Source organism: Branchiostoma lanceolatum, chromosome 5, assembly GCF_035083965.1.
Source record: "Branchiostoma lanceolatum isolate klBraLanc5 chromosome 5, klBraLanc5.hap2, whole genome shotgun sequence".
Taxonomy (NCBI): domain Eukaryota; kingdom Metazoa; phylum Chordata; class Leptocardii; order Amphioxiformes; family Branchiostomatidae; genus Branchiostoma; species Branchiostoma lanceolatum.
The window spans coordinates 9,273,382-9,292,396 of NC_089726.1; the positions used below are offsets into that span (position 1 = coordinate 9,273,382).

The window sequence follows — 19,015 nt, forward strand, 5'->3', positions numbered from 1 at the left end:
AGCAAAATCATTAACACACTGTCGGATTTTATATCTGAAGTAATGAAAACTTAATAGTTCCTTGAGTAAACTCAACAATAAGGAGTTAATAGCTTGTTACCTGCGTCGCGTTGGTGATCGATGTGTAGCAACAGATGCTCGACTAGACACCCAGTTTTCAAAGACGGTTCGTCTGAACGTCACTTGTATGTTTATGGAAACATGACTCGACAAGTGCGTAATCGCGAAGCCCACAAATCGATTATCCGTGTGTTCTTTTATTTCGTCACAAAAGACGTGCCCCCAGCTGTGCCGGAACAAGTTTGCATAAATTATGCTGATTAGGTAAACAGGTGGCCAGCATGGCAAGATGGCGGACCCTCCAAACTCCTCCGAGTTCCCAACAACAGACATGGAAGAAGACGAGGACAGCGACTTGGAGGAAGGTCTGCAGGAGTTGCCGCTGCGGAGGAGGGAGAGTGCGCGGTCCTACAACAACAGCTCGGGCTCCGATTGGAGCCTGAGCACGGTCCGGAGTAACTTCGGGGAATGGCTTCTGCGGGAGGAGAGTGACGACAGAGGGGGAGGGCTGGGGTTGCTAGACCAGGATCGCCCGTCCCTGATCGACGGGCTACTGTGCGAACTGTACGACCGGATCCCGTACGGGTTGGGACGGGACAGCCTGGACAGCGACACCTACACAGAGTACTCGTCCACGTCAGAGGTGCACTGTGCCGGGACACGCTCCGAACAGGAGTTGGAGCCCTCCCACCTAACGTACACGTCACGGGTGCAGAGTGCCTGCCTACGAGAGAAGGGTTAGTAACGCTACTACGTGGACTAGAAACGTGTTTCAACACCTTGCACCCTCTCTTACACATCAAAATATAATAGGTTACTAGTAGGTCATCTTGGTTTTACAACAACCATTCTATGTTGTCATGTTTTGTTAAAAAGATCGGCAACTTGCAAAACTTATCTGACTAAAATCGACCACAAATTCCGATACGAGGCTAGTCCTATGGCCAGCTACTACGTTAAATTAATGACATGAATCGAACAGCATTTGTCATTTCCAAATCCTTACAAACTAGTTTGAAACATCATTAATCGTTCTAGATTCAATCAGACAGAACCGCCCGGGCGTCTGTGTTTGCCGTTACGGAATACGCCGACACCTGTAGAGTGAAAGTTAAACAGTCCTCACGACGCTGTGTTTGTCCTAAATTTCGACCACTTTTTAATCAACCGCAAATATTGTAACAACCACGCTTAAGAAATTATATCATTGTGTTAACCATCGACAAACAGACGGCTTACCAACCAGTGTTTCATATTTTGAAGTCTGATAACGTGAATCCAGAGCCAGGATCGTTTGAAATCACAGCTTTATGCTTGGCTGCACAATTTAATTGGGTGTGATTAATATCAATCCGGGTCGCGTTGTTGTTAGATATGATCTATTTCGTAAATGTAGCATTTACGTAACTGTCTGTCACGCTTAATAAATCAAAAAACGTTCCAAAACAGTTAGACAAAATGTTGTTTTGCAAATATGCGCAGTCTCTGTAACTGGAAACACTTTCAGTAAACAACTTAAAAATCTTAAGTGCATCAAAATGACACCTATCAACCACATTTTCTTAATTGCTACTTTGTCCTCTTTGTTGCCAATACATCTGGGAATTCTAATTTCTAAATGAAGCCCAAAATTGATGATCTGTGAACTCAGATATTTTGCTTGCCCTTAAGCACCCTTAAGTACCATATGGTACTGCCTTAAGACTGGTACACTAATACAGTAGACTGTTAAAGGTTAAATACCTTGTACCACATATACATGAGTTTAACTACATATAGCCCAACTATAATTGTAACACTGTGTGTGATATTCTGTGTATGGAGGAAATCATAGATAAAACCACGCCATGTGACATTGGACGGACACTCCCTAGATGCCATTGAGTCAAATATAAACATGATACTGGTGTTTGTAATAGGCAAATATTTATTATGGCCTAACTAAAAGGTCATGTAACATCATATGAAGTACCCACCTAGCATAATATCCTGTTCATGGGGGGTATAACTGCCTTTGGCACTGGGAGCAAAATTCCAACAGACTTTAACCTTCTCCCTCTCCCTCTCTGTAACCAAGAGATTTGGGTGCCAAATGGCTACCTCAGTTTGCTAATGGTTAAGTATATCATTGTTTACATTATGAAATATTTGTGTGCGCAGAATAAGTAATGATTAAAATTCTGTCTCATTAAAAGGAAAAAGTATGCAAATTATCCTCAAGATTGCTTTATTAAAGGAAATCAGAACAAATATGAAAAATGAGCATATTAATATGATTATCATATATAATTCTTGTACGTTATGCCAGTCTTTTATGTTTTGTAAGTCATAAATCCAGTCTTAATAAGGTTACATCAAAAGGAACAAAAGTGGAGGCATCAAAACAATTTTTGGTTCTGAAAGCAAAAGTCTCAGCCATCATAACAAAATAAAGTTGTTGCCTAAAGTATTTCATTATTCATCCAAAGCAAAGTTTGTCTGCAGTTCGGGTTTACCAATGACAAATACAGACTCTCTAATTGCACCAGTCATGTACATGTTTTATGACCATGTGCAATTAGGCTATATTACGCTTGGAGGGTAACCATGTAAAAGTCAATGGTAGGCTGAGAATTGAAACCACTTTTTTTGGGTGAGCACTGAGCAGGATTCATAGGTCTTTCAACAGACTTACCTGCTAAGTAAACATCCTGTAGATTTACTCATGCACAGTTGTTGTAAGGCCTAGGAGTTGGCTTAAAATACTGCTCATAATCAGTTTGAACAACATGCACTTTTTACTTTCACTTTTTAAAGTCTTAACCCTTATGGATATCTGATATCCAATATCCATGCTGGCATTATCTAGGAATATCACATCTTTTCCAGGTTTTGAGGGAATTGAAAAAGAACAAACAAATATTTCTAGAATTTTTTTTAGAACATTCAAACATACTTACCTTCATAAGGTCTGACACATATTCAGTATGATATCTACTCAACAACTGAATAATGCAACTCAACTTGGGGCACCATAAAAAGCTCTAAAACTGTACAACCCCCTTTCCTACTCCAGAAGTGAAGGAGCTGCGTCAGATGGTTGAGGAGCAGCGCAGACGGACCAACGTGATCTCCCAGAAGCTGGTCCGTCAGCTGAAGAGACGGGACCGCAGGAAGAGCAAACTGCAGAAGAACTGCGACATCCTGACGGCCATCCTGCAGGCTGTGTCTGAAAAGAGAAGTAAGTAACAATGATGAAATGATTAAAGAAAAGTTTCTTGTGTGTGGCTTCAGAGTGATGAATCTCTGTAACACAGCAAGGTAACAGTTACTCAAGCAACTACAGATCAACTTTGAAGATCATGTTGGTCCAGTTGCTTGAGTAGCTGTTACCCTGCGTATCTTATACCTGGATGTCTAACCTTCATCGACCTCTGTAACACAGGTTTTTACCTACAGAATGGCCCAACAGGGAAAGCTTGAGATACATTCTTGTAGTGACATGGCAGGCATAAGCTGCACAAGAATGGAGCTCAAGCTACATTGTGTATAAACAAGGATACACAAAGGGCTGGCCCTGAATGTACAAGCCGTAATCACAACATCTAAAGAAAGGGGATGGGCATCAGGTGAAGGGGATTAGCTTCCTAGTGATTTTGGGGTGTATAACAGGATTTTAGTGACAAGCAATTGGTTTCTGGAGGAAGTTTTCAGGGAGGACACCAAGAAGTATCTTAGGCTGGCTCAAGAAAGAGGAGATGCAATTTTTGGGTGCCAGTCCACAGTTAACTAGTATAGGAATCTCCACCATACCACGCATTGGGTTAAAGTGCTATGTGCTGAAAGGTTCTGTGGCTGATACATGTTTCTCCATTCACACACCACATAGCAACTGTTAAAAGTACCATGATCCTAGAAAATGCTCCATGACTTAGGGACCAGCATTAGTGGATTTCATGGCTTATGTTTCAGCAGTGTGGATTTCTCAACTGCACTACCATAAGCACTGGCAGTCCTGAGTGTAAATACATTTGGAAACATGCACTTAGTAACTGATATTTATGTGTCATTATTAGTGCCTTTTAAATGGCACAGACAAGCAGCCACACACACGCCACAGGTATTTAACTCAAGCCAGGTAAACCAGTACAATGCACCAACATGATGCAATGTCAAAAGGTTTGCAAACTCCAGACATGGACCTGGATTACAGCCAGATTGTCTGTTAATGTTTCTCAAGCTCTGAAGCTCTTATCTTGCACACATCTAAGTTTTTTTCAAAGTTTTGAAGCAGACAGTGTTTTACTTGATGTGTGACATGGTTTGACTTACAAGACTACACATTGATCCAATGTATACATATCTGTTGTGTGTCACCCAGCACGCTTAGGTCATGCAAGGTAGTTAGTTTTCAAGCCCCAGGCCAAGGTAGGTGCTTAGCTACATTGACATTTATGTTTGCCCCAGTTAATGTAAGTGTGACTATATCATTGCTCTCAAGGAGGGGGTCTGAGACAAGCACTCAGTTGTGAGTTAAATGTTCTGCTAGAACTTTCTGCTCTGTGCTATTTTCCAATTACATGTATTACCATGTATCCTGTAATTAAGACATATAATTAAGGCTTACTGAGTCCTTAAGGCTTAAAATGGTGGAGCCTTTGTCACAACATTGCAGATTACAGCTCTTTAGCACAATCACTGGAGGGGAAATGCCAATATTATCTGTCTCCATAATATCATTGTGTACATTATCAATGATTAAATTTATTAACATTGCAAGAGAATGTTGGTAAATAGATGATGCGGCAAAAGTTAAATGGCCACACTTGGAAACACAGGTTTCAGGGCTCAAAATTCATGCACAGGTGCACCTAACCTGAACATCTAGGTGCACAGAAATAATTTTTGGTGCACAACATAGAATAAAGTAAAATGTCAGCAAAATGCAATTACAAACCCTACAATCTGTTATTCTTGAGCTCACATAAAAATTTCAAACAAGTAGTACATCGAACAAAGTACCACAAAGGTTTAATTGTTTTTCCTGATACTTGAATTTGAAGATTTTTTGTATACTAGTGTACAATAGTACCTTTACCCCATAGCCAACAAAAATATGTAGGTGCACTGGTGCAACCACAGTAAAAAATAAATTTGGTGCACAGCTCCAATTTTGGAGCACATGCACCCAGTATTTTCAGTCCTGGGTTTTGACTGGAGACTGATCTAAGTAGCATCATCGCTGTTGAAGGCATGAATACCAAGAAGAGGAAGTGCAGTTCTTTGTATTTTATGCCAAGATCCTGTTTGTACAGGATACTATGTTGATACTGACATTTGATGCCGTTTACTTGTATCAGCTATCAATATGATGTATGGACTTTTTGACACATGTTTGATTATATGTCTAGCAGACACTTGACTTTTTCATCTGAAAACAGGTATTAGTGGCGGATATGTATTTTCATAAAAACAGGATTGCCTTGTGTTAATGTACATTATGCACACATATATTGTACACACATGTTGCAGCCTTCATGGTACAGACAGCCTTTTTCTATTCCATCTGTCAGAAGCCTGCACAAGTGTCAACGCTGCCAAAGATGGTTAAAAAACCATGCTGTTAAAACCATGATATTTGCTGAAGACTTGCAATGTCTAATCTCTATGAATGACATAGATATTGAGGTTGAATTTTATGTAGGATATCCTGGATTGTGCTTTCTGCTGCAGGGGCTAAAATCACACGCGTAAATCACTACGTCATGTACATGACTTTGATTTACAAACTTGGCTCATGGGTTGTGGTAGCCAAACCTTTACACTCAAAATGATTGTTGGCAAGTAAGTCTAGTAGTCTACACTATTACATGTACATGTAGATGTACTAATGATAATGGTATGAATATGAGGTCGAACTTTATGTGTACTAAAGTACTTTATGTGTACTATAGTAGGGTGTGTCCCTAGTTGTGTATATTTTGATGGGCTTGATTTAAATGCGGTGTGAACTGTGAACTACTTCATTGTTTACATCCGATGTGTCCATTGTATATGTGTTCACACACTGTCTGCCTTACTATAATTGAACTGCCTTAGGCTCCACGGACTAAAATGTTATGAAGGACGCTTGGCAGCTTTCCAATGTTCTTTCATCAAAAAGCTGAAGACGCCATCGTTTGGCCGAACAGGTTTTTCAAGAAACAAAGTATTAGTCACCTGTGGTCCAAGAAAAATAGCAGTGAAAGACGGGGTGAACAGGGCAAGGACGCAAACCTATCCGTTAATGGCCGCTTTCCGTACCCTCTTATCGGTTGGTAACAGGAGCGGAAATGTAGATGTTTATGCTGTTAAACGTCTGTTACGTGTATTCTAGATTTTTTTTTGCGCGAGCCTTCATTGTTAACTAGTACAAACATATTTCTTTTTCTGTTAATCAACGAATAATGTGGAAATTTGCAACGAACGCAGTTGGCCTGATACTTTTACATCGAGTTTTGTTGCCCTTATCTTAAACTTAAAGTATTGACCATCGGTGCAAGTAAGTGTGTGATGTTAGTATAGCAAACGTTCCTAATGTGTTGTTGCAGCGTACGCGTGATCTGGACATTGGAGTACTTTACGATTTCTAATCGTAGACAGTGTGTTTATATCTCCGGTTTGTCATGTTGATTTAAGGTTGATGCTATAAGAAGTAGCGATATGTACATCATCTTATATATATATACAACGGATCGCATGGAGTGATAACGCCAACAGGATGGCACCAGGTAGCTAACACAGATAGGACAACGTCATCACAGCTGGGGGAACGTCCGCCTTCTCTCACGCCTACTTCTGCTCCAAAGTTTGGGACACTGTCCAAATATACAGGCCGTTGGGGATCTAGGAATTAGGACGTATTCTACAAAGGATGAACATGTTGGTCCGAAAAAGCAACATCTTTGACGATTTGTAAACACCACTCTTTACCAGCCAACATGTACTAGTATGTGTCTACAACCTGTAACGTGCAGAATACGCTTGACATGCAACAAAGCGTGTTATATTCAATATTTCCAAATGATTAGCTTTTCAGGAATGTTTCAATGAAAGTAAATGAGGTTCATCAAGGTCAGCTTTTGTCCCGTTGAACGGCAGCTTACACCTAGAGATGCGATACGAAGGTAGCTAGCGTCAACATGAGTATTCACATCAACGATGGTGCCAGTTCTGCCCCTATTGCGTGCTTTGACCCGTTAGAAGTGGTAACCACTTCCCAGTATTCAAAACACCCCTATCCCCCATGCGTACCGGACGTTAAGTAAGCACCGGATGAAAGGAAAGACAACACACTGGTGAACTGTAAGATCGTGTACTCATGCAAGGGCAGGCTTCCTTTGAACTATACGAACAGCACCTCCTACACTATTTGTTACGAACATGTACAAGGATCTTCGACTCAGTGATGATAGAGCTCATCGTCGAAGCTGGTTGGAACGTTGTGCTTTGAATAGTGCATAAAAGTTCAAACATGTTTTGGTGAATAACTGGGTTGCTAAGCAGCTTTTCATGACGGATAGGTGACACGCATCTATAAATAATGGCCCAACAAGTATGCCTGCCAGGGTTGACGTTATGGGTCACAAAACTTGTGAATGTTTTCTCTCTCTAAATGGACACAGCAATGACCTGCTGTGCTGATGGACAACGCTTGTATCCGAGTTGTATGCTGCACGTGCTGTTGAAGTTCAATTTTACTATGTAGCATGTAAAGAATGTCTCCTTGGACTTCCCGACACCGGAATGTATTTGTTTTTGATGCCGTATGGTCTTTTTATTACTTTTCACAATGAGATTATATGGAGACTGCAAGGGGGTTATCTCCTTATAACATCCTTGTTTTTCGCAAGCAATGTAAAAGCTAATACGCAATGTTTTAATGTGGTATGCACTCGCACTCCCCTAAGTGTGCCTTACATTGATGCAAACGCCAGTCACTGACGAAAGACAGAGGATGCTGTCTGAAACGTTAGACCGTTACCAAAATTTATCCAGTTGCTTGAGTAGGTGTTACCTTACGACACAAACGCATGCAACTTCGTGATCGCAATCTCATGCATGCACAACAGCAAAACAGCAACAAACGGACTGTCGTTTGATGTGGTGCTTGGATTTCTACTCTCTTTGTGTCAATCAACTGTGACTCAAATAGTTGTCATTTTGGGTCAGGGAGGCAACCAACAAGAACCAAGAACCTTGCTATTCAGCTGATGTTGACAAAAGTTATCAATCAAGTGAAAGTACAGAAAACACTGCGGTGTGAAACTGACAGTGCATCTAGCACGGTATGAGGTATCGTTGTGTGGCTTGAAGGCCACATAGACAGTTTCCTATGTAAAGAAAATACCTGAGACCCAAGTGCAACGGCGTGCGCCCGGCCGTATCACCAAACGTAACGATCGGCTTACTCGACTTGGCATACAAAGTCACGACCACCGCCGGTGTTAACTTTGGCGTGCTTGGCCTTCCGCATCGGCACGCACTTTTTCTTATTTACCATGGAATTAATACAGATAACATACAATTTTGTTTGATAGTTGGTACATGGTGTTTGCAATTGGTTCAATGAATAGAATTTCGTCATGGCGATGTTTTGGAAATACATGTATTTAGAATTTCGTGTCTCTCATACCTTTACACAAAGAGCGGGAGCAAGTGGATAATCCTCGCACGTTTTCACAGTTTGTCCAAGTGGACGGTGAGACTTGTGCTGAAACAACAGAACCTTTGTCTACGCTAGTCCGTACAGGCTCATACAAGTGGTTTGTATTTTGTGACTTCACGTCACCAGAGAAACGAGAGGTGTTCTAGAATGACGGTACCCCACAAAGACAATGTTGGGCGTGTGAACTATACCGTAACAATCTGGGCGTGTAAAGTATTCGTATGCAATGTCGACGGACCGTGGAATTAAATGGTGCATAGCGGAGGTAACTGTAAACTGGCTACAACATATTTTGGATCATCGATTACGTCATGGCTCTCACGTGCACCTACGGGATACGGACATCATGTTGGAAAGCATTGCTCTCGGAGTAAAAGTTGCAAAATGATAGATGAAGTAAAATATCGCCCAATATCTTTTAGCCTTGCGTGAGTTGGACCTTGATGTTGCAGTAAATCCAAAACCCTGTAGGCCAGAAAATGTCCGAGTAATTTTCAACACTGACGCTGCAGTTCAGAAACATCTTACCAGGTGGCACCTCGCTTCTCTGTCTCTTCCCACTCAACTGTCAAAGTTGAATACAGCCGCAGATAGTAGAAGACTGCACTGGGCACCACAACAGCATCGGCAAAGAACAGGTACAGATGGAACAGATCTAGGAATCCTCTCCAGAACATTTTTGTTCTTATCGAATAATTGGCACTTCAGTTTCCTTGGAAACGCTTCCAAAACACGAGGCCGCGCTTCGAAAGACCAACACCATTGCCGTGGCATGAAGGTATCAACCACTAGGCGTCGCTGCTTCTCTACGTTAGGGTCGTCTGCAATGATGTCGCAATCGAATTCGTTGCCACACGTTTCTGATCACACAGTCAAGTTTTCACATTACAAAGAGCTGTGTGACTGTCGTTATTTGTGGTTGCCTCTTATGTTTGCAACATTTAACATTTAAAGGTTGGTATAGATTACGTTTCACTATTTGTATTTTTCCGAAGTATTGGCTTTCTCATTTCGCTATTTACCGGGAATGGTCAGATGATAGTTGTCATAGACTGATATGAAACAGACCATCCATCCTTGACTTTTGAATGGTTCGAAACCTCAGAAAGCACAACAGTAAGCCTTTAAAACCACTTCAGTGCCACTGATGGGTTGACTGTTTCACCTCGGAGCGAATAGCTCATTTCTATTGACATTTCATTGCCGGGTTGTCGCCGTACGTTCATGTACAAACGCGTACCGTTATAATTTATGTGCGTAGGCGGAATTGAAGGCGAACACGGCCGCTAATGGAACAGCCTTGCAGGGCCAGGCATGAAAACCTCATCGGCGACAGTCTCTGAGCTGACGTCATGCATGTAAAAGTCAGTCCACGTGCGTCACACACAACTATGTTCGATTGCCATCGATTTAGGTTGTTCCATTCAAAGTGGGGAAGTCATTAAATTTTACTACTTTCTACGAGCATTTGGCTGGCGATCGAAGGGGCAGTCTAGAACATTCTCCTGGGTTTTATATGAATCGCTCTCCCCATTCATGAAACGGTCTCTGCTTCCGTTTGAAAAGAAAATTTTGCCTTGACCCCTTTAACGTTTGAATTGGAATCGTCCTTACACAGGTACCAGGTTTAGAAAACTGCTCTTTCCGTACATCTTATGTAAGCTCTACTCTCATCCCTGAAAAGGCTTCCACGAAGCCTCTATTCTTATCTCAAATTCTCAATAAGAATTCTTCGTTGCCACGCTATGAAAGAATCTTAATCTACCCTTCTCAAATACCTCTGCTTACAGTCGGTATATACCCCGTACACGCGACGGAGAGTTTGTTTCACATAAGATATCGGTAACCAAGCCGACCATTGAGACGGGTTTTAATTGGCTCAGGCTGCCCTGGTAACGGGTGCGCACGTCCGGGAGCGGGGCTCTTCATGCGCGGAAGCGTGCACGTTCTATTTCAACACACGACGTACCGACGTCTGTTCGTAAAGTAAAGGGAAAATAGCAAAAATTGGCCAAATAGACAGATAACATGGCAGAGGAGTTGGCCAACCTGGGGGTACAGCATGGGAAATAAGCAAACTGTACTCCCAGGCCGGCCGGCTAACTCCCCTGGCATGTTATCTGTCTATTTGGCCAATTTCTACTATTTTTCCAGCCACCTATATGGAGTCTGGTCGAGGCCGAGACTAGAGGGGGTCGCGTTGGCGTAAGACAGGTTTATCTACGTTGGCCATTCTAGCTTGGCTGAACTCGCGCTCTAAGCGGCCCGCCCGACTCACCGGCCCCCTGCTCTCTCGAGGAAGGGGGTCCATATGTTCCTGACAGCAAGAGCCTAATGAGTAATGACCTTTCTATATGAACATATTTTGGGCTACGTAAAAAAAACACCTGAAAAATTGGAGAATTTAGGAAGTAAATACACCCAAAATTATCGTTTTCAGACCGGCTTCTCTTGGTAGGTCAAATGCCAATATTTCAAAAGACTAAAATACACTGCCGCTTATGTCAACGTGCCCTACTTTTTTGTAGCCCCCCTTGCAATTTTGGTACAATAATTCAATCAAATATGTCGTCCTTCTGCCAACACCGATTTCACATCGTCCTTTTAAAGACTTCAACGATTGCTTGGTCATGAAATTTCTCCATAAAGGGACCGTCAGAACTTGTAGCCGCATCCGCCTCTGGTGTCAGCAGGTCTCACCAGTGTGTGTACATCTTCTCCTTGTAGTTTCCACACTGACGTCACGGGCGAAAGGGCAATATTTATTCATCAGACAGGCCCTGTACATGATTGCCACAGCCTAACAAGCGACTGGCAATTGCACAAAGTAATCAAATGAACAAGCTCAGATTGTAAGATCAGGGCTACAAGGGCTGTAATTTGTGTCAGCTGAATTAGGAAACTAAGAGAGCAGGCGTTACCGTTGCCGACGGAAGTGCAATTTGATGGTATCAATCATATTGTTTTATATATGTATACGCTAAATCTATTATTCGAAGGAAAAATTACTAGTGGAGGAATAATCTTAAAAAGGAGTTTGACATCGATTTATGCAAATATATGTTGAAACTGATTGATTGCTCTCGTTGGAAACGCACAGAGGGTGATGAAGTCGGTTGTAACGTTAATTAATTACCCCGAGACCTGGTTGCTGTCGAGCACACCAAGGTCGCAACGTAATTAACTTTTTAAGCCATCTTTTTTCCGAAGACAGGACCGAGAGGAGAGTGACGTTCGTTCAGACCCTTGTAGTGCATAATGGCACATAGGGCAGCAGGTTTCTTTTTGTTTCTGTAGCAGGGTATATTTTTACAGGGAGGGGTTGCAAGCCTTTCTATTCTCGTGCCCAAGACACCTCCTCGAACACGGGAGCTCAACTGCGAGCTGCAGGGACGTCACCCCTGCCAGTAATGTTGATATTGCAATATCACGTCTTGTATCATTCTTTCAAACGAAGTATCTTGCACCTGCTTTTGATCTATTTATCCATTGGTAAAATGTCTCACAAGGTATTCTTTTTTGGAATTAGAGGTCGTAAATTCTTGTAGGCTAGCAGTTTTGATACGAGGTGACATTAAAGGTATTGGGCACGAACCCAGCCATCGCAATAATCTTCCACTTTGATGAAACCACGCATTCTTTTTGATTAAAGTCGGTTATTGATCTGGACTGTGCTTCCTCTAAAAATGACGCACAACATTCATCATGCCCCTACCGCAGAAGGGTTACGGTCGGGGCTAGGCCGTGCGGGTTCATTACTCAAACCAGGCGCTAATCCTCTTCAAACAAAAGTGTGAATGGAAATGTTGCTGCCAGTCTTACCTTGAGTGTGAGTACACGGTACAGTGTTGGCAGATGCGTGCGCGGTTGATTCTTATCGGTGTCTCCAGTGCAGTGGCCGGTAGCACACGACGAACGCACCGCCGGTCTCTGGTCCCACGCAGATATGGACTGCTCCATTATATTACATAGCCGGGCCGATAGCGCAGAAAAATATTCTAATACATCGATGAAATCACTAGCATGGCTCCGTTTTATCCAGAGTAGATACAGTTCGGATCAAATATTTACAGAGTCGCACGACGTTTAAAAAACGAGAAACTGACAGTGTGTTGATACAGGGGCCCCATCCTGTATAATTTAGGCGCGCCATGGCGTTTTAATAATTCATTAGCCAATTCATCGGAGCCCGTTGTGGGCGTTATTGAGAAGCGGTGCCGACGGGTGACGTCAAAGTAGGAATAGTTTAGCCCAGGACGGCGGGGCCATCAGCATATACGTGTGTGCGGTAAAACTCTGCATGAGATAACGGTTGGCTGTCTTCTCCAGGCAACGGTGCTGGGGCGGTGATCTATCAGCGAGCGTGTTATCTTTGATTGCGTACCCTTATACCGGAGAGCCGTATTACAACAAGAGCTATCTTCGGGTACCGTTATTGTGTTAGGGAGGCCGTCTAGTTCTTCCGGCCGAGTCGGCTGGATTTCGGCGTCCGGGTTTTCATTTACTACCTCACCTTGGTACTGAAAACGGGATGATTATGTCACTCGCTTGAAATCCAAGTCTTGCACAGTTTATATTCTCGGCAACACAAGGTTGGAGAATCGATCGCGATCGACGGGAGGGAACTGGAGCGGTAATGGCCACTGTGGTGAGCAGAACGGTGCCCGCCCAGCAGAAAATGTCGGGCTCGGCGACCGCGCCAGGTAACGTCTCCCTTCCCTCTCTGTGTTTCCGTGGTTTTCGGCGCCGCTGTGCCGATCCTCTTACGTTTTAGACGCCTTAGATTCACACGCACGCTTGCGGGTTGTACCGGTTAGTTTGTGATGAAAAACTTGCGCCATCATGCGCCACACGTAACGTTACCCTTTTACCCATTACAATATATTTGCTCGTCCCCTTTGTCTTCTAGAACCGTACGTATACGATCGTCAAATCTATTGATATCGTTTTCCCATCAACGTATAGATATTTTACAGAGAATAGTTTGTGACTCTTAAGCTTGATGTAGAAGAGAATAGAAGTGTGTTTGTATTAAGCACAGTTATTTGGTTTGCTTCCTCTTGACCCATGGCGCCTCTTCTCACCAGGCTAATAGCGTGCGTGTGTACAGCCCAATAAACTGTTCTATTGTTCATTGCATGTTTAAATTCCAACATCGCTTGGGCATGGGGATTACGACTAGTGCATTCTCTGTTCATATGCGTTTCTGGAGGGGTTTCTACCTGTTTTCAATGCAAGCAAAACTGTATCTGCCCTTCTTCCAGAAACAAATAAAGAAATGCAGCGATATATGCAATGTATGTAACGTTAATGAATGAATGAATAAAGACATTTATTGCACATTTTTGCCACACTGGGCTAAGTACAGGTCATAACAAAAGTTACAAAACATGTTGGAAGTTGATAGACATAAAACACACATCAAATGAATTCAACTTCATGCTTTATAGTAATAACAGATAATGTTTTTCCTTCAGAGGTTTGTCCAGTTACATTAGGAATATGAATTTTTCAAAAGTACTTGTAATATAGTATTGTTTAAAATAGGGAATATGGTTTGTACTATGTGTACAGTGTATTTCTCTCTTTGCTATGTAATCTCCATTACCGGTATATTACGAAATGGAATTCGTCCGCTGTTCTTTTTAAATTACAATATTTACATAATCTTTGTTCCATAGGGGTGCCAAAGTGATGGTTTTATGTCTTCTAGTAAATGTTGTGAATTGTATGCTCATGAAAATTCTGAAGACCAGCTCTATGTCGTTCCAAATTGGAAACCATTTTCTGCTCCCTTGTCACGATAACCATAACTGCGTCACTAGCACAGGGCTTCCCTTCCTGCTGATACCTGGCAGTAAAATTCCCCAAAGGAAGTCCCTACTTACAAGAGTAATGATCTCTCCACCCCCGCACTGATGCAAGGAAGGTAAAACTACAGTCTGGAAGAGTCAAATGTTAAAGCGATAGAGAGTATGCAGCTGGCAGTACATGTAGTTTGTCACTTTCATTCATATTGTAGTTTCAGTACCTCTCAAATGATTCCCATACAAAAAAATTAAACATCATTTAGCAGGGCTCGAAATAGTGGGTGCATGTGCACCCAAAACTGGAGCTGTGCACCTAATTTTTGACAGTGCACCTAGATATTTTTGTAGGCTATAGGATAAGGGTACTATTGTACACTAGGTATACAGAATATTCTACCAGAAAAAGTAATATAACCTTTTGTTGTACTTTATTTGATGTATCACTTGTTTGAAATTTTAAGGTTAGCTATAGTATTACAGATTGAAGTTCTTAAGAGCGTTAAACATTGTAATTATGTTTTGCTGACATTCAACTTTATTCTACGTGGTGTACCCAAAATTCTTTCTGTGCACCTAATTTTTTTGGTTGGGTGCACCAGTGCTTCTATTTCCAAAAATGAATTTCGAGCCCTGTTTAGTATATCAATGAAGGTTGGTCATCTAGGTAGTAAGATATGCTAGATATCTGTTACTCAAGCAACTAGATAGAGTTGAAAATGGTCAGATGTTTCGGACAGCATCCACTGTCTTTCGTCGGTGACTGGTTATTTATTGTGAGTTTGAAAATTGTTCTTGACTGTCTAATGTTTTAATCTGTTACATCTTGTATGTTGAACAATTTGATTCAGCACATTGTGATGGATAGGCATACTTATGAAAGCACATTATTGAACATTAATTGCATGATTCTTCATTGAATAGACTCTGAGGGAATGTTTAAATGATACAAAAAGAAAGCTCTGTATGTCATCCAGGTCTGAAGGAAAACAGATTGACCTTTGCAACATTCTATGTCTCATTCCTTAATACTGAATCTCTGTATCCCTAACAACACAGGTGTTTTGCTGTTACTGAATTAAGTTTGTTTAGGATACTGCTGTACCTGTCTGTCATTTCTAAACAGTGCAGCCAAGAAACTAATCCAGAACCAACACTCAAAGTTTATATCCCTTAAGCTTCATTGGAAGGATAGGGCTTACATGTAGTTTACTTGACACAGTCTAGTGACATCTTGTCATTGGCGATGTTGACTTAGAATCCAAAGGTTCTGGATTAAAATGCCTAGCAGTGCACTCTTGGGAAAGGCACTTTGCATCAGTTTCCTCACTCCACTCAGATTAGATTGAGTACCTAGATTTGGTTAGGGACGTCCTCTTGGATGGGACTTAAAGCAGAGCCACACATCACGCTGAACAACCCGCCACTCTTATCGATAAGAGTAGGGGTGCTTCTTGTTGTGAGTGGATGAATCAGTCTGCACAGCTTGTGCAAAACTGATGTGTTTTACATTATTTACATTAACATTTGTACATGTGATACAAACAAAAATCTATGCTCTTTTTGACCCAGATGGTTCTGGTACAAAACATACCCATGTTGTTTACACATGAAAATGAAACAAACAATGGAATTACCCCAAGAACGGATATGCTAACAGTGTTTGGGCTGATATGTTTATATTAAATACCATATAGCTTATCAATATTTGTGGGAATTTTGTGAAAGGTTATAAAGCTGGCACACCTCAATGTTTGTACAGTACCTCTTTTCAGCATAGACAGGTATTAACATTCAGACATATCTAAGACACAAATTTTGTGTTTTTCTAAGGTAGCTGCACAATATTGTTATGTGTATTTGTAGATTTCATCCTGCCGGTACTGTTCATATATATGTATATACAGACCTCATTTTGTTGACCATGTGAATAGCTCCTGCTCAAAGTCAAATGAATATTTTATTAACAGGTTATGAATTGAGTGATTTCTTGAGAATGTATTTTGTTCCTAAATCCATGTTTTCTTATGTTGGCAAATATTGAATTTCATATTGTTTTTTTTTTCTTGTATGTGAGTCAGCTGTAGATTGTAATCGGGAAATGGCACTATCAAACCAGTGGAAATTAATGTGGTACATGTATATTTCTTTTTGTTTTACAGGAATTGACACAAGAATGAAGTTCAGCATAGAGCCCATGCCGGGGAAGAAAGGTTTCAGACAGGTGAGAAATAGCATGTTAATACTTCACTCCATCTTTAGGATTGTGCACACTCACATACTCAATAGCTAACAACCTTCAGTGTAATGGTACATGTATGCTTACAAGCTCTGCATGTAAGACCTTTATGTAGGTAGACATAGAAGGTACATACATAAAAGTGAATGAACAATATATAAAGGGGAATAATTTAGTCTCTTTTGAAGGCATTTCAGTACCCCAGACGTAACAAATCATACCTGCATTTCAAAAAGATTGTCCGTACAACATTTGTTGCTTTACTTTGGTATCTATAAACACCTTACTTATGGTAGCAACATATACTAGAGCACACCATGAGTAACAAATGGACAGATGTGCGCCATTTCCAACTGTACATGGTTTGAATTCAATAACAGTATATCAGTGGTTTTACCTGTCACATCCTATGCCTAAGGGATTGCGGTTTGCGAAACCAAAGCATCTAAGTCGTAGCTACTCAATGTAGGGTTGCCGTTATGCATGGCTAGCCATTTGGAAAAGCCGACAGCAATGCAACGTCGTACATCAAGTGCCAAGCTTACTTCCACCAGATAGGAGGTAAAAGCGGCCTTCAGGGTTTAGAGGAGACATTTGAGGTGGAAATGTTCCATTCCGATGCTGTGACGTCATCTTCCCAGCTCTCTTGTCGATCCATATCAGCAAACCAAAGTCTGCTTATGGAAAGCAAGCAAGCAGTCATGCAATGTACATGCATGTACTGTAGTTTAAAAAGCAAGCAGTCATGCAATGTACATGCATGTACTGTAGTTTAAAAAGATAGTAAAGTGTTTTTTTTTCCTATCTTCCAGAAACTAAACCTTCCAAATATCAGTCTGTTGCACACATTTAATTACATTAGCATTTCTATATTTTCCATCATCCGTTCATTCATTCAGACCCTTGTAGTTCCTAGTGGCACATGAAATGTAGGACAGCAAGTTTCCTTGCTGTTTCAGTTGCAGGGTATATATTTTTTTTACATGGAGGGGTTCTATGGCCCGCTATATTTTCTGTCATGTTGAAAGTTTGTCTCTGGAACTGAACTAGACTGAATCTGATCCATTATTTGTGGCACAGATGCTCATTAGCAGAGGTCAATTCTGCATTTTATTTGGGATTCTAGGCAGCAGACGAGAAGACTGTCTGGCTCAAAAAAAGCAGGAAAATGTCTCTAAATGGCTTTGCTACCAATATATCAGTTCCTGGGCATTGATCTAGTGAGGAGTGCCTTTATGCCTGGTGTTGGTTGCATGGGGAATTCCTATGAGGCCCAGAAAAATTAATGTTGTGTTTCCAATAATGTTCCCACAAAAAATAAAAGCAGGTAGGAATCCTGTATGGGACCGGAGATTGGCAAGATGGGAGGTTGGACACGCAGCCTGGCAGAAAAATGCATGGATAGAATAAGCGGGAAATTTACAATAGAACAGAATAGAATAAGAAATTCACACAGACTCACCTTCAGTTTCTTGTTGCCATTGTTTGACTGCAAACTCAAAGATAACACAAACTTTTCAACTTTTACCATGCTGTGAAATTTAGGTGCCCCAAACTTGAATAAATATGCAGTACCGTTAAACCAAATGCACCAGCAGTCTATCTAACATCTGTAAGTTAGAGAGACATTCCTTTTGACACATATGCATGTAAAAGCACCCAAGGTGTACGTGTGTGGCTGGCACTTAAAGAACAAGTGCCAAACCAACCGTCTCTGGAAATAAAAGTCTTGTAGAGAAACTGGCGCAGCGTCTAATGACATAGTCGAGACGCTGGGTCCGAGTAATCTTCAAACACGCACTTGGCCATTTGTCAAGCAACTGCCAAATGAAAGTTCCTGTAGAATCTTTCTCCTGATCAAAGTGATTCATTGATTGCTACCAGATTGTAAGAAGAGTTCAGTATGTAGTATTAAGTTACTCAGGAATGATAAGATTTCATTTCCGCCACGGTCCCTAATCTAATCAAAGGTTTATATATGCACTTGGGCAAAATGAGATCGAGTCAAAAAACGGAGTGATGTTTTTAAGGATTCATGTAGTGATTCATTTTGATTTAAAATCTGGATAATTTTCATCAGCCATTCTATCAGATAATAATTTTGTTTGTTACTTTTGATGCCAAGAGAAATGAAATAGACAAATCTTTTTGAATTATTAAACCTACCTTTTCAATTTATGTTGTGGGGAAGAAGAAAATATCTGTGACTACTACAACTAGTGA

At 41.3% G+C, this 19,015-nt stretch overlaps 1 protein-coding gene across 2 annotated transcripts in view; it reads left to right on the plus strand.

The window, feature by feature from the left end:
* The first annotated feature begins 305 nt into the window (after positions 1 to 305).
* The window catches only part of LOC136434892 (TBC1 domain family member 30-like), a 31,106-nt gene continuing 12,396 nt past the window's right edge, over positions 306 to 19,015 (plus strand). Inside the window, exons 1-3 of one of the 2 annotated variants that reach the window (XM_066427994.1) lie at positions 306 to 797; positions 3,116 to 3,280; positions 16,716 to 16,777. In XM_066427994.1, coding sequence (XP_066284091.1) covers positions 350 to 797; positions 3,116 to 3,280; positions 16,716 to 16,777 — 675 coding nt within the window. In that variant the 5' untranslated portion in view covers positions 306 to 349. Of the gene's footprint in view, positions 798 to 3,115; positions 3,281 to 13,055; positions 13,450 to 16,715; positions 16,778 to 19,015 lie in introns of those variants that run through there. The other variant, XM_066427995.1, reaches the window with a different exon arrangement.